The sequence below is a fragment of the Crocodylus porosus genome, unplaced genomic scaffold, assembly GCF_001723895.1.
Source record: "Crocodylus porosus isolate Cpor-Errol unplaced genomic scaffold, CroPor_comp1, whole genome shotgun sequence".
Lineage (NCBI taxonomy): Eukaryota > Metazoa > Chordata > Crocodylia > Crocodylidae > Crocodylus > Crocodylus porosus.
The window spans coordinates 104,153,617-104,169,746 of NW_017728906.1; the positions used below are offsets into that span (position 1 = coordinate 104,153,617).

Sequence of the window (16,130 nt, forward strand, 5' to 3'; positions counted from 1 at the left end):
ATTGAACTTTTGTCCCGGATCCCCTCCAGATTCAAATTAACTCACTGTTGCCCAGCATCCTCAGATGCTTTGCACCTGCCCCCCTGCAAACTTCCCCCTTGCAGGATTGGTGGACTAGCCTTGGCTTAAGTTGTCTGCTCTAGCCAAGCAGGGAGGTGTGCTGTAGCATCCTCCGCCTTCTGGTTTGGGCCACTGAAGTCAGGTGGCTGCATTTCCAGAATCTAAAGTCTGCTCACTTGCTTATTGGTTCAGTCTGCACAGCTTAGACCTGCAAAGATTGAATTGATTCAGCCTTAGGAGTTTTGACTGACTGTACTTAGCCTAAGAGCTTTTTTTGCAATCGGCTCACTTTTAATTTTACTGCCTACATGAATTTCCAGAAGGTGCCTAAGTTTTACTGCTTTACAGTGAGAGTTTAAAAATGTATCTATTTTAACAATCTAAGTCTGAATAGAAAAAGGTATTGGCTTTTTAAAAACACCATCTATCTTTCTGTTCCAGTATGCTATCATATAGATCTGTTGACATCAGAAAAAGTCTTCAGCTAGAAGAGCTGCTTGCTAGGGAACAACTAGAGTACACAATAGAGGAAGAAGTGGCCAAGCAGACCATACGCATGTGGCTGAAGAAGTGCTTAAAGCGTATAAGGGCGGTAAGTCAACCAAAGGGAAAAAGGAATGGCTGTGAAGTGCTTGCTGTCAACTGCCACAGTCAGCAAAGCTCAACTTATTGTTGTCACTGTGGAGCTACCCATATGGCTATTTCAGAAAACACACACACAGTGGCAAAATCTGAATTTAAAACTCAATTCACAAAAGTTGAACAATTTACTGTTTTTCAGGCAAAAAAAATCTTTCTGCCAACAATCACTCCTTCCAACTCAGTAGGAAAATTGTATGAACTTCCCTGCGAGGGACTAGTAAATAAACCAAGAAAAGTACTATTTGGGGAAACCTGTAGCTGGATCTAATCTTACTGTCCTTGAAATTGTCAGCAAACTTCATTGGGGCATAAAGTTCCTATGAGCCACCAGCAGATCAAGTTATCCAAAGAAATCCCATAAGGTCGTGCTATCATTCTCAAAGATGCTTTCTCAAAAGGGAAAGATATTATGACATCTAATTTGCATGTACCATTACATGCAAAAATGGTCAATTAAACATCAATTTGTATATAGAAACACAGTATATCCATATGCAAATCAGATGCACAAAGCTTTAGATTTCTGTAATTATGAAACTAAACCCACAATACTTGCTATGTGTGGACCCTTGTAACCTTTCCATTAAATGGATAGTATTTTAATCAGCTAAAATTTATCTATACTGAGTCAAATTAAAGGAAGTAAGAACTTTCAGGAGTGTTATAATCTGTATTTTTTCCATAAAAAGTCTGCGACAGAAGACAGCAGTGAATTCATAGATTCATAGAAGTTAGGTGCTGGAAAGGACCTCACAAGATCATCAAGTCCATCCCCCCTACTCCGAGGCAGGAAAGAAAAGCCTGCTGATTTCAGATAACCCCTGCTAAGCGTGCGTCCAGTCATCTTTTGAAAATCTCTAGAGTAGGGGAATCTAGAAGGGTATTTATTCATATTCTCCTTTTTTCCCCTCAGTAGTTCTTTGATCCTATGGATGTGCTCACAGTCTAATTTGATGCATGAATCAGTTGCTTCATAGCTAGAGTTGGATATTCCTAGGAGTAATTTTAATTTTAAAAATGTATTGAAGTTAATGGAAGTTTTGCCGTTGAAATAAATGGCCGCAAGATCCAGACTTTATTTTTTATATTTGCATAAATAAAAACCAGACAGCTTGAAAGTAACTCTCATTTTCTCTGAATAACAATATTCAAGGGAAATTCAGATAAACAGTTCCATTGTTGTCCCATCTCTAATTATAGCTGCTGTTAATTTAATCTGAGTTTTCATGGTCATTAAGCCAATTGTCAATTAAATCAAACCATTTTGATAGTGCATTAAAATATAAGAAAGAAAATATAGCTTTCATCTCTAATAATGTGAGTTAGTTCATTATAAAAGGTTCATATAATGGATAACAGAGTAGAATTAGAAAAATTATATTACTATAAATTTGTTCTTATATGCCCTGGTTGTTTACTAAGCAGGTGACATGTGAAAACTATATTGTGCAATTAAACTTTGTCTAAGAAGTATTTACTTTAATTTAAAAATGAAATTAGATTGTAAAATCCTAGTGTTTGAGACTGTGTTTTTCTATTTGTACTGCAAGGAACCCAGCATATTTTTAGCACTGCAGAAATATTAATTCTCAACAGGAAATCCATGCTTTAAAAAATGCTATTGCTTCCATTTTATTCAACTTTCTGGCACCTGATCCAGAGCTCATTGAAATCAAGTCAAACAAAATATTTCTATCACCTTCACCAGGTTTTGACCCATCCCAGGGAAACTATCTGTTCTAAGCGACTGTTTTCTCTCTCTCTCTCTCTCTCTCTTCCTCTCTCTTTGGATTGTCTTTTGAGGTGCAGGTTCAGAGACTGATATGTTTTAAAATGAGGAAGAACCATTATGATTACCCAGTCTAACTGGTAGAATAACAAAGGACTTCAAATTTCATCTAGTAATTCTTATGTAAAATCCCCAAGATTTCATAGAAGCAGATTTCTGTCTATGTAAATGGTGGATAGGATCTCTGTAGCTTTCTAGAAACGACTGAACAATTTGGCATCCACATCAACCATTCAGAATTATTTTACATATTCAGAGTGTTTCTAAAAAAATCAAGGAATGAGGCAAATTTTTGAGGGAGCATTTATTGCTTTTATTTTCTTATCACAATAATATTTTAATACTTTGGTAGAAACAACAGCAGTCATGCAGCATTATCCACAGCCTTCGAGAGAGTCAACACCAGTTGAGCCGATTTCTGAATCCTCCAAGCATTGAGACCACACAGCCGAGTGAAGACATGAATGCTAACAATCAGGATAACACACAGCCAGAGGTATGGTCCTCTTAAATGTACTGCTGATGCTAATAAAAGTATTGTACTTGAACTAAGACAAACTTTTTAGAAATGTTATTTTTATCCTTATCTTTTTTTTTTCATTAAACTAAGTTTGAAACAATATATTTTTTAAGGGTTACCTTCAGTTATAAAGGCAACATAGTCTAGTAAGAAGACTGATGAATTTTGTTTGAAGACCTGAGGGTAATATAAAGCATGATGGTAGGATACCACTATGAAATTCTGGGAAAAGTTTATTTCTGCTGAACCCCATAAAGGGACTTCATTGTGGGATCAGTTATGTTTTTCTAGCAATTTGTAGACCTTTTTATCAGTCTAGAATAGAGCCAGGCTGCTTGGACAAATCAAAAAGTAGGCGACTAGATAATAATGATGTTTGAAAGCCTTGAAGAGAAGTAAATAACCATGCCACAGGGAGCCATAATTATCATCACTAATTATGGTTCTTTTTGCTCCATTCAGACAAGTAGCCAACAGCAGCTCCTTAGTCCAACACTTTCTGATAGAGGTGGGTATCGGCAGGACTCTGCAGATGCTGGGAAACCTCAACGGAAATTTGGGCAATGGCGTTTACCATCAGGCAAGTGAAGACTATGTAATACAAAGTATGCAGATACCAAACCACCCCTTTAAATGCGTATTGATAAGAGGATGTTTGCAGAGGATACACCCTTTGATGAAGAAAATGCCCAAAGGATCCAGCCCCTTTTCCCTGCCCCTCCAATCGTAAAGTGCTAAAGGAAAACTGTCCCCCTAGGCCCACACTGTTTTTGACAGGAAGTGTAAATATATGCTCACCCATCCCCTTGAACTCTGAATTAATGTGCTGGACCTCTTTTCCTCATTCTTTCTCTGTTGGTGTAGATTAGGGACTCTCTGTGATGGGGCTTATGCTTTCCTGTATGTCATTATAGAATCTAGCGCATCTTATGTGCTATTTTAATGAAGAAAATTTGATAGTGGTTTAATTAAGCATCTCACTAGAGCAGTAATGACTTGTGGGTTCCCTCTTTTACCAACATCATAACCAAATTCTGAAATAAACTCTTAGGCCTTCAGTCCAGAAGTGTAAACAGGTCAGGTGTATAATCAAGCTCCAGTTTATTTCCTTATGAAAAAGAAGCACACTCAGATTATTACCACGATAACAATATAACTAGAGAAATAATGGTCAGGCTGTCTTTTAAACCAGATGTAATGCTGGACAGGGAAATGAGTAGGAGCTACAGAGAGAATTCTGAGTTACTCCACTAGAATTGACTTCAGGAGCATATGCTGCTACCTCAGTTCTTCTTACTTTATAAGTGCAAACAGTCCTTGACCTACAGGCCCATTTCCCAGAGCAGTGCAAGAGGACAGGACCCACGTTTGTATGTGTAAAAGAGTCACCTCATCACTTTTTCCTTCCCTCCCACTTTTTCTTTCTGTCATCACTGATGACAGAAGTCCTGTAGTTTCTGTTGATAGTTACTAATACAGAGATAGGTTTCTGAGTAGAAAAGCACTGGTTGTAGTACTGCTGTCATGCAGAATAGCTCTTTAATAGAATATAAACAGAATTTCACTGAAGTTTAGATCTAATAATGAAATAAGGTGCTTTAATTTTGCCAGTGTCCAAAATTCTGATCCAAAATAGCACCTGCTGAGTGGCTGTCTAACCATGAAGATATCTAAAAGAACTGAATATTGCCTTCTTTGACATTAAAGTGATGTCAGCATCCAGCGTTTTAGTTCTGCATATGTATCCAGAGGCCACAGCCTGAACAACTTAGCAAAAATTCCCATCTGAGCTCAATCAAAAAATAAAACAAAGCCCTACATCTACTCTATTAAACAGGTGTGTTTAATACTCTATTAAACAGACATTTCTTAGAGCATGCCTAAGAAAAAAACAGCAGAATTGAGCTGTTTCTTGCCCAATGATTCTTCGGGGGGTTTTGCTGCACAATGGCAGTTTCCAATAGAAAAGGTGGAGAGTGCACTCTGCCTACTTTAGCTTATAGTCTAGTCAGCATGGTATTCTCTAGGAAATATGAGAAGAAGGTTTAACACCCTCAGCTTGAGAAGGACATTAACCTGGGTCTTCCAAGTTATAGCCACTTTGCCATTATATAAAAGTTCTAAGTAGTGTTAGCAATCCCTCTTCCTCTGGTTGTGGTTTAGTTTCAGGTGCCTAGTTCTTTTTTCAGATCTATCCCAATAAATGTAGATTTTGTGAGAATTTGTCTGCATAAATACTTAGAAATTTCACAAATCCATTCACATTATGGTGCAGAGCTTTTTTGGACTACAGAGCTTATGAACCATGGTTTGAATAAAATTAGCTTCTGCATAACTGCACACGGGGCACATATGTTCATGTGCACATACACACACAGAATTCACAGTTTCTCTGGTGTTGTCAAAGAGTAAGGTCTAGCATACATTTAAAAAGTGACACTGAATTAACTACATTAATTTAAAATCAGTCTAGTTAAGTTGGTCCAGAATCATAATGTAAGTGCAATGAAGCTAGTTTATCCCTTCCATGTATATTATTTTAGCATTCTTCAGTAATCTGTTAACAGAAAGTACATCACATTAAGGAAGTGCTTTAAGGACTCAGTCCTCCAAGGGCTGGTCCCAGCCCAACAAAAAGCTGATGAACGTATTAAAATTCTTCATGGGCAACCATTACATTGGTCATATAATTAAAGCATATGCATTGGTGTTTTACAAAAACAGGATCAGAATGATCAGTAACTTGCATACCTTAGGGTATGGCCTTATTAACAAGGTAGCTTGAGATAAACTAGAGAGTGAATTAGACTGTCAGCTAATCCACAGTAGCTGCTAATATGCATACATTGACCATACTGAAAGTGTACAAAGTAGCTTATCCTCAGTGAAAATTGGGAAAGCTACCTCACATTTACTGTGGGTAAGAACATGCATGTGCAGTTACTGCAGAGCACCTGATGCGCTCTAATCCCAGTTTAGTTTACCTCATGGGGGGCACGTCTACATGTGCAATTAATGAGAAGCAATAAACTCTGGAGCTTATTGCTCTGGAGTTTATTGTTCCTGGGCATACCATTTGAATGTGTGCTTGGAACCACAATACATTGAGCTGGGTTGGAGCAGCACTGGCTGGCAGGCAGGCCAGCCTTCCAGCCTGGGGCTTCTCCCCACCCCAGCTCAATGTGCTGTGGAGGGGCTGGCTGGAGCACAAGGGTGCTTCAGTGCAGGGCTAGATGGCAGGCAGCTGCTGCACTAAAGCACTTGTATGCCCAACCAGCTGGGAAGCACCTACATGTGCATTGCTGCAAAGTAAAAAACTCCACAGCAGAATAATACTTGTATTGACAAATATTTTCCTGCTGCAAAGTCAATTAGTTTACTCCAGCCTAATAGGGGTACACAGTGTTTACTACAAAACAAGTTAGTCTACTCCACAGTAAACATCTTGTGTAGACATGCGCAGTGAGTTGTTGAGGTGCCCTTGCCCTTAATGTACCAGTATTAGAGGTTTGCACCAGTTTAACTTTGTATTAACTGATTCAGCCAGTTCCCAAGATCTATCCAAAAGTGTTCAAGAAACATGTTGCTCTAATATGGGATTTTCTATTCAATTTCTTAGCCCCCAAACCAATAAGCCATTCGGTATCTTCAGTCAATTTGCGCTTTGGTGGCCGTTCTACTATGAAATCTGTAGTATGCAAAATGAATCCAATGTCAGATGGTGCTTCTTGTGGATCAGAAGTCAAGAAATGGTGGACAAGACAACTAACTGTGGAGAGCGATGAAAGTGGAGAGGACCTACTTGACCTCTAAGTAAAGATACAGTTTAAATCATATTGCAGCAATGTTCACTTCAAATAAAATCTGTTTCTCCATGTTTGGAACTGAACAAAATGTAATTGATGTACAATTAATTTAAAATGAATGCCATGAGATTTTTTCCAAATGCTTATCTTTCTGCCATATGAAATTAAACGCCGGCATGTATGTATGGATTTCAGCTCTGTGGTGATTATTATTGTATGTTAAGAAAATTGTGTACAATATTACAGTATTGATAAAACCAGGCAGCATATTTTGTCTTTAGCAGAGACAGCTATGAAAGATTTCACACAATCAGTAACTGCATAACAAAAAATGTGTATTTAAGATACAGACTTCTGCCATTTTTTTCATCCTTTACTGTACCTGAAAGTGGCCAAATGCTTTACAGTACAGAAGAAGACCTTTTCTTTTCTGTTTCTTTTAGTTCTAGAGTAGCATTTCTCTTGAAAGATTTTATTATTCACAAATGACCTGAAGAGGTCAGCACTGACTTCATATTAAAGGAAAGTATTTTTACAAAATACGGATTGTGAACTTAAAATCTAAACTCTTTCTTGTAATTTTTAGATATGCAACATACAGTATCATTTTAAAATCAGAAAATGATTAATTGGCTTTTTAAACTGTAAATAGATTATTTTTGGTTAGTTATGCAAAGAGCTTGATTTTCATAAAGATATCAGCAAAAAAAAAGGAAAATTAAGAATCTGGTAAAAGACATACATGTGAAGAATATAATTGTTTGCTACATTCTGGGATTGTCTTCTTCACAAGGTGATGACATACATATGATGACATACAGTATCAGCTTATAATTTGGACCCTCCTTGCATAAGTATGAGGTAATTTATTTCGTGTCTGCAGAGTAAAAACTAGTATGCTGAGGGTCCACATTATAACAGAAATAGTGTTCAGTGCACTTATGCCTGTGAGGATAGGAATGGATTTCTTTTTCACCCATTTTTTCACTCTCACTACAGTTCTACCAAGCCAAGATTGTCACATGATTCCTATAACAGGGTAAAAAATGGTTTTGTCCCTCTTATTCTGGGAAAAAAGCATGTCAACATGTGTTCATGTTGTCTTTCACATGGTGCCAAGAGTGCTAGATTCAGGAATACACACACAGGGAGGGGGAAAGGAAGTGATAAAAAGCAGCATGAATAATCAGTGAAGCATAGCACATGACTTCTTACTTCCACAGCATATAGTTATTTAAATATATGAGCTGAAGTTTTTGCCCTTCCTTCAGAGAAGCTCAGAAGATGTAGGTTTTGTACTAGGCCCTCAATGCAATTGCTTTTTAATATAAATGGGACCTTTTCCTCTGCCCTTATTTCCTATGGAAATGATAGGTTACTCTAATATGGCCTGATGTGAGATCTTATGGGAGGCTCACAGGTAATGTATGTCATCACTTAGTATGTTTCCTTTCAAAAAATAACAATTGCCAATGTTCTGCAGTGTTTTCTGGCTAAAACACTAATGTTAAATGATCAGGAGACAGTATTGCTTTCACTGATGCCTTCACTACTAATGCAAAATTGATTTTCACCATAAAATACAGCTTTCACGGAGTCTACTAATGTTTGGTTCTCCATGTGCTATTGGATATATTTTTCTAATTGTCTCAAAGAGTCATAATGTACACATTTGTGTTTGGTGTTCTCTTCATGTTTTGTGGCACATTTAATTTTAAAGCTAGTCAAAACTTACTTCACTTCTACAATGTCTGTAATAAAATATGTGCATTCTATTGTTTATTAACTAGATTATGACAGCAATTGCAAAATCTACAAAACATTACTGGCAACACCAGTGTTTTATGTTGTTTTGTGTCAGTTTCAAGTTCAGCTTTTGTATAAAGGCAATATGATAAATATTGGATTTATAAAAGATATGATCTTTGTTGTTCAATAACAACAGATCTCTCTGAATCATTGTTATTGCAAATCTTCTTTCTAAAGATTCTGGAAAACAGTTTTCTTGCCTTACATACTTTGTCAATAAAAGTGAGTTGCGATATTCATCCCCCAAATTTTCATTCTACTGCATTTCATATACTCAACTCATATATTTTTTGGATGCACAGTGGCCTCCAATATGGATTATTTGAAGTTATTTAAAATACTATCTGGAAGTAGCATTTAAGTTATTGGAATTGTGATATGGGATGAGAGCAGCAGTCAATTTAGGCCTGTCTCCAGTATGCAAGATGCTTCAGAGGAAGGGCCAAAAACTTCTGTAACAGACGGTACTGTTTCATTACTCTGGAGACAAAGCTGCGACAGTTTCCCTGTAACAACATTTTTGAAGAGTATCCAGAGAAAACAAGCAAATTAAGACTAAGCCAAAAATGAGGATGAGAAAGAATGAGATAGCTGGGATCCAGTTGTCTCTCCCTAGTTTTATATTTAAAGATGTAAAAAATCAGATACAACTATAGATATGTATAAATGTGAACCAGAGCATTCAGGGAAGCCAAAATTCAGGTGAAAACCTCTTTATGGTACAACCCACCATAAATAAAAAAAGGAGAGAGCCATCATATTCACCACTGGAACTGCCAATGAATGTTTACACAAGATAAGGGAGAGAGTGAGAGGAGACAACCTGAAAAATACCTCAAGTGCAGTAACAGTTTGCATCAACCATACAGTGTGCCAAGAGAAGGAAAAGCCCACCAGGAAGGCAGAGTGAATGTTGATGTAAATGATCTAGGGAAGAGAAAAGTTGAAAAAAAAAAGGGAACCAAATTTTTTTTTTAAGTAAAAAAAGCAACCCAGAGGAACACTCCCACAGGGATGAAAACTTCTGTTTTCACAATGCTCTTGGCCCATGAAATCAAATCCAGAGTTATCATATGAAAATGAGCAGAATAAAACATGGAATTCGACTCATCCACATACAGAAGTTGCAACCCTGCTCCCCAGGAAATTGATGGCAAAACTCCCAGTGACTTCAGTGGAGCAACACTGAGCTCAGCATGTGTAGCAAGCATACAAACAAAAATGGCCTTTTCGAAAGTCTAAGTCCCAACTTAAAATTAACATGATTTTCAATATAATTTTAGAGTCAGGCCAGAGTTCAGGCAATTAACTTAACAATCCAAACACTTGACAGTGTTTTCTATTATGCAACCTCACAGGTTAATATCTAAAAACGAGAATATATATTTTTGGCAGGCAGGTTCAAAACACTTTTGGTGTTTTATTCACTGAGGTCTAGCTGGACTTCATAGTTGGCAGCTTGCCCTCAGAAAATATTAAGAGTCTTATCTCAATTTTTTTCAAAGAGCTTAATATTGCTGTTATATTAAGTCAATGTGTCTCAACCTTTACAGAGTCAGGACCCTCCACAACTTTTTTGAATTTGGTGGCAACACCTACTGGTGCTGCCTCAGCTTTCCTCAGCAGTTCTCAACCCAGTACTACTGCCACCAGGTAAAATTGCTCCATGTATTATGTGCCCGGCTAGATCAGGAAGGGCTCTCGATTAATCCTGGCAGGAGAGCTGGTTCATGCCACACCTCTTCCCACTCTGAGCCTGCATAGTGTCTTCCAGGGACAGATAGAACACCTGTTTCCAGGAAGAGCATGGAAGAAGCTGGCCTGGGAAGGGTTGTAATATGTATCAGCTCTTTTAAGGTTATCAGAGAAGCTAAAGCAAGAAGAGTGCGCTGTGAATCACAGCCTTGCACGCAAGGCAGTTTTACCTGGACTCCTGAGGGGGATGTCACAGAACCCAGAGGAACATCGTCATCCCAGTTGGGAACCAGTGCATTATGTTACAGGTACTTACAAAGGTCAACCTCACAACTTCCGAGCAGTCAAGGGAAATTTCAACTCTAAAAATGGATTATTGATTTTGTGGGGAAAACATTTTGACAACAGACTCAGGATAATCTTTTTTACTCTGTTTCCATTTGCAGTACACATAGCTCCTGTTATTGCTTCAGAAGAGAATTGTAGTTAGCTAAGGCTGCATCAAAGAGGTATTCAGGTGATACAGAAATACGTTTTGAACCCCAACAATCTAAATCCATATTCAAGGTCCCACCTCCAATTTCTTAAGCCTTCAGCAGACACAAATGGCCTGGATTGTTACTTAAATCACCTCCAATCCATTCATCTCAGCGTCTCTAAGTTTAGAGTCAGTGAGCCAAATTTGTCCATGGTGTAATTCCACTGAAGTTACCAGAGATGAATTTGCCTCCATATGTAGGCTGATGTTGGGCAAATTGGTTGTCCTGATTTGTTCAATTGCTCTGCAACACAAAGGAAACTCACTAGAATTCAATTAACCTACCTCTTAATCTCATGGGCTCTAGTGCCAGAGCTCATTAGCAGTTCTTGCCCATTGTTCTCACTGAAGAACCCTTAAGCACTGGGTTATTAACTCATCAATGAGCTAAATGTATATGCAGTGGCATTTAACCTCCTTCAACAGGTTCCCATCTCACATTCATTTCAATAGCATTATTGATTTCATACTTTTACCTGTCTTGAACATATACAATGGGGAATTTAGGCAAATACTTTGGTCACAACAAAAGCGTGCCTTACAAAATGGCAACTTCTTATAACTAAAGAGTCAAGGGAAAAATGTCCAGCAAGGGGGTGTATAAGATTTTCTACTCAAAAGCAAAAGGCTGTTGAACTTAGCCTTTTCTTCTTTCTAATTCAAATTTATTTCATCCTGATTGCAAATTTATTTTAGTTGCTTCCACAAGCCTACAGAGTTTCATGCAACATATTTCTCTACAATGTATTTGCTGGATATTGGACATCACATTGTTTGTACTACAGGATTATCAGTGAGTAAGGCTTTGGCAGTGATTCAGACTTTCGGATGGAAGTCACTTCAGTGAAATTTCTTCTGGTTCTCTAATTGTTAAGTCCACCTTGTGTGTTTACAGGGGTCAGAGAAGCTGTTTTTCACACGGTTTCACAGACAGAGGGGCTGAATTTAGTGGCCTCTTTGCTATTCTGTCAGCATGGGGTTTTTTAAACTTAAAACCCCCAATTGCCCGACTGACAGACAGTGGCCGGGTACATTTTATATTCTTAATATTCTCCCTGTTAGTGGGAAATGAATCATTATTATAATTTGATTTTTCACATCATATTGCATCTGATGGCAGTTTTACAAGGGTAATCAGTCTTACTTTTCATCTGTGTAGCCCTCATAGAGGCCTACAATCTCCATAGATCAGCATTATTGCCTTCCAGGGTTCTCCGAGTTCCTACTGCCTATTACACCACAGTTAAAAGAATTTTATGTTTTTTCATTTCATGGCCAAACCAAAAAAATCATTTCAGTCCCACAAAAAAGGAATACATTTCACTTTCTCTCTCTAAGTCAAAAACATAGAAAACATTTAGTTTTCATTTTAATTTCATTGTATAGTTAAATATTATTTCTTATCTTTTTTTAAGTTGTAAAGTTTTTAGATTTTTTTTGCTGTTTCAGTCCGAACCATTCAGCAAGTTAACTCAAATTCACAAATAGTTGTGGCCAGCCCAAAGCTACATTTCTTTTCTGCTTTTCTTTGTCAGATAATGTATTCACCCCACCCAAAATTCATCCAGCTATATTTCTAAACTGCACATAATTACAGATTCCATTTTGCTGTAATTTGGCATAAGAAAAATGCTATGTTTCTGAGAGAAAAAAGCAAGTTATTTGGCTCATACTATTACTTATTCAGATATTAAATACTATACAGCAATGAACAATTCATTATGTTTCCTTAAATTGGTTGGGTCAAAATTCTGGCTTGTTGATGACATTGCATTTCTTTTAAAATACAGATCATCTAACCTAAACACAACATCATGTATGGGGTAAAAGTGCCTTTTTTCCTCCTCCTCAGCTGCTTGTCAAGCTTTGGGCATGTACACATGAACAATATGACAACACATGAAAGAGGACAGGCTAATTCTGCATTAGCTTTTCCATGGTAACTGCCCCTGTGCATTTTCTCTGAGGTAAATAGAAGCTAAACTCTTTCCTCCTGTTTTTAAAGCCTTGGTCTAGTCAGAAAGTTGGGCTGATTTAACTCAAGCCATGATTTTAAACTGATTGATTAAACCTCAATTGCTTAGTAGATACTGCTAATGCAATATAAATTTGATTGATATGCATTTAGCTTGCATCTGCAGGGCCTTATTTGCTGGAGAAATTGCAGTACTTCAGATTTGATTTGGCTTTTAAAGTGGTTTATTTAGACTAATTCAAGCAGCTACACGAAGAAACTTTTTTTCACTTAGTTCAGTTTAGCTTAAGCAAATACCTGATGACTACAGTTAAGTCAAAATAAATTTGGTTTGAACTGAAACAGGAGGTCATTTCAATCTCTTACATCAGTTAATTAAATTAACTCATAATCTTGCCTTTAACTGCTACAACTTTTTCAAATAGACATGGTCTTGGTTACAGGTCCAAGCAAAATCTTTATGATCTAGATTTCAGCCAATACTGTCATATTCACACTGAGAGTTGCACTGCTTTTCTTAACTGATTCTCTGGAAAAATACGGAAACTGCGCAGCTTTCTGTGGAACGACCTCTCTGGATATTGTGATTTTAAGTAAGCATGGGGTGCTTTATTAGCCAAATCTTATCTTCCCCCTTTAGCTAGATAGGATAGAAAAAATGCTAAATAAATGTCATGGACCATTTCAGTAAACACTTTAATAGTCTGCATCTTAGAAATCTAAACTCTCTTTGAACGCTAGAGGGCTAACATTACCTTATATTGGATGTCTGCATACCTAAAGAAGAGTCAAGATGTGTATGGCAGCAAATTTTTAAGCTTTGTTCTTAGAGCAGCAGAGGTGGATGACTTGGTGTGCTCAACCCTTAGATACCACAGTGACAGTATCTTAGAAATACCAAGAATTTTCCAGCATGATTATGTGGCACATGACCTTATAGTACTTATTTTGTTCGGGAAGTGTGTTTTTCATGAAATTGATTAAACTTGCATTTCCTATTTTTATGTTGTTTGCACAGAAGTTGAAATATAAAATTGCAGTTTAATAGATTATTTCATTTTCTATCTAATTATTGCAGCATTTGCATGCCAGCTGGAATGTATTTTATATTCATGTTTGAATTCCAAAGAATAACTCAACTATGATATAATTCACAAAACCAATATACTTAAAAGCAAAGAAATGTGTAACTAAGGACACTGTAAAGCTCACAGTGCATAGTGCATTATGTGTGCACTCGTATAGTGCACACATAATGAGCATATATATACACATTTTTTAGTACAGAGAAATTAATTTCACCACAATTACTTTAGCTCTGACAACAGTTATTTTGTGTTGTTCTTATTGTCTTCATTTTAGAATATGCAAATGTTCAGTTAAGGATACTGTTAGATTAAATATAATATTAGGTATGACAGCTATTAAATGACAGTTGATAATTTTGGATAAGAGCATAGACTGGTATTTCTTCAAAATCATGCAGTTTGAAAGAAAAGTGTGTAGTGTTATTAATGTATGCTAAGTCATCTATGTATAACTCCTAGCTCTTCCATAGCAGTTTTCATCCAAATATCTTGATGAATCTGGCAATAGAAGGTATGTATGAGTATTTTTGTTTTATGGATAAGGAATTAAGACCGCTGAGGCACATACTTTCCCACACACTGGGCACATCTACACAAGATGCTACATCGCTACGTAGCATTGGTGGGCATGAACCATGATGCCACTGCTACTGTTCAGTAGCAACAAGTTATTGTGTCATGAAACAGCCATTTCTTGGCATGACCGCACAGTAACTGCACAGTCAGTGCCTTCCATATAGATGTGGCCACTGTTTCCTTTAAATAGAGTCTGTGCACTACTTTTCAGGGAGTGCAGAAAGTTTGAAGAGATATTATTGATAACAGGATTTGTTCCAGAAGAGGAAAAAGCAACATTAGGCAGAGGCCAGAATTTTAAATCATTAATGACACTAACTCAAAAGCACTTTAGTCAACCGTCTTCAAATTACTGAAATACATCCTCATGCTTTCAGAGTAAATGAGATGATTTTAAGGTTAAATGTCCCAAGCCAAAATTATCAGAGGTCCTGGTGAACTTGGCTACTTTGTTTAGGATAGAGGGTTGGTGGGGAGAGGTTTAGAATCTTTTTGTTTTTTTTCCCATTGAATCTATTGGTTGTTAAGCAGTGCTTTGGGACTCACCTAAATTGAACTGGCATGTAGTGCCACGACATGGTGCCAGCAGTGCAGGGACAATTCAGGATGTCTGAAAGCAATGTGCTAAGAAATCCTTGCAGATAACTGCCTAAAGCAGCATGGTGGACCTCCTACATTAGAAACCCCTCAGCATGGAGAAGAGCAGAGCCATCGCCATCTGAAAGCTCAGGAGCCTCATTACAGGGGTGTAGGTTGTAGCCGTGTTGGTCTAAGGACATAGGCAGACAAGGTTCAATGGAGCCTCATTTGCTTTTGATCAGATGCTAGATCCAGTGTCAGCGCTGCTGTAATGGAGCTATCTGCTGCTCAGGTATTGAACCCATATGTCATAGCAGCAGGTTATTAAGAGGTGTGCCTAGTGGGGGAAAGGTAATCTGAAAAAATCATTGATACCAGAATCTTTAGAAAGAAAAAAAAGGCTGGTTAGTTTTCTGCAACAAAAACGGAATTTCTGCTCCTATGTTCTCCATTCACTATATCACCTTTCTCCAAGTATTCACAGACAGTTTATCCTGTGCTTCCTTGGACACTCAAATAGGAGAAGGGACCTGAAAGGATGATCCCTGCTTTATGGGCTAATCTAGGATTTGCTAAAGGGGTGCAGCACACAGGCCCTCAAAACATGGGGGTGTGCAGGTGAGGTGTTGCTGGACCCCCTGGGCTGTTGAGGGATACCTGGGCAGGAAGCAGGCACATAAAGGGGCAATCCCATCCACCACTGCTACTGCCACTGTCCCAGCTCCAAAGTCAGTCCTGCCCCACTCCTACCAGGGTTCAGCTGAGGTCAGCAGCAAAACACTGGTTTATCCTTCCAGCACCTGCTCCCTCGCCTCTGTCAGGTGGGTCAGGCAGGGAGCAGGCACTGAAAGAAGGGACAAGGGGGCGAGAGAAGCAGCCAAGAGCAGGTGAAGGAAGAGGAAACCTGTCCACTGCTGCTGTTGTCCCTTGCTAAACCTGGCACACTGCATGGTCACAGCCTGTGGCTGGAATAGGGCACAAGTGGCTTTAGGACTTCCCTGTGTCTGATTCAGGCACAGATAGTGGCAGTGACAGCACCATCCCCCCTCCCCC

General features: G+C 38.1%; 1 protein-coding gene across 3 annotated transcripts in view; it reads left to right on the forward strand.

The window, feature by feature from the left end:
* The window catches only part of NALCN (sodium leak channel, non-selective), a 451,383-nt gene extending 442,518 nt beyond the window's left edge, over nt 1–8,865 (forward strand). For all 3 annotated transcript variants that reach the window (XM_019529699.1, XM_019529701.1, XM_019529700.1), the window contains 4 exons: nt 502–652; nt 2,844–2,987; nt 3,474–3,591; nt 6,631–8,865. In XM_019529699.1, coding sequence (XP_019385244.1) covers nt 502–652; nt 2,844–2,987; nt 3,474–3,591; nt 6,631–6,824 — 607 coding nt within the window. In that variant the 3' untranslated portion in view covers nt 6,825–8,865. The remainder of the gene's footprint in view (nt 1–501; nt 653–2,843; nt 2,988–3,473; nt 3,592–6,630) is intronic.
* The last annotated feature ends 7,265 nt before the right edge of the window (nt 8,866–16,130 follow it).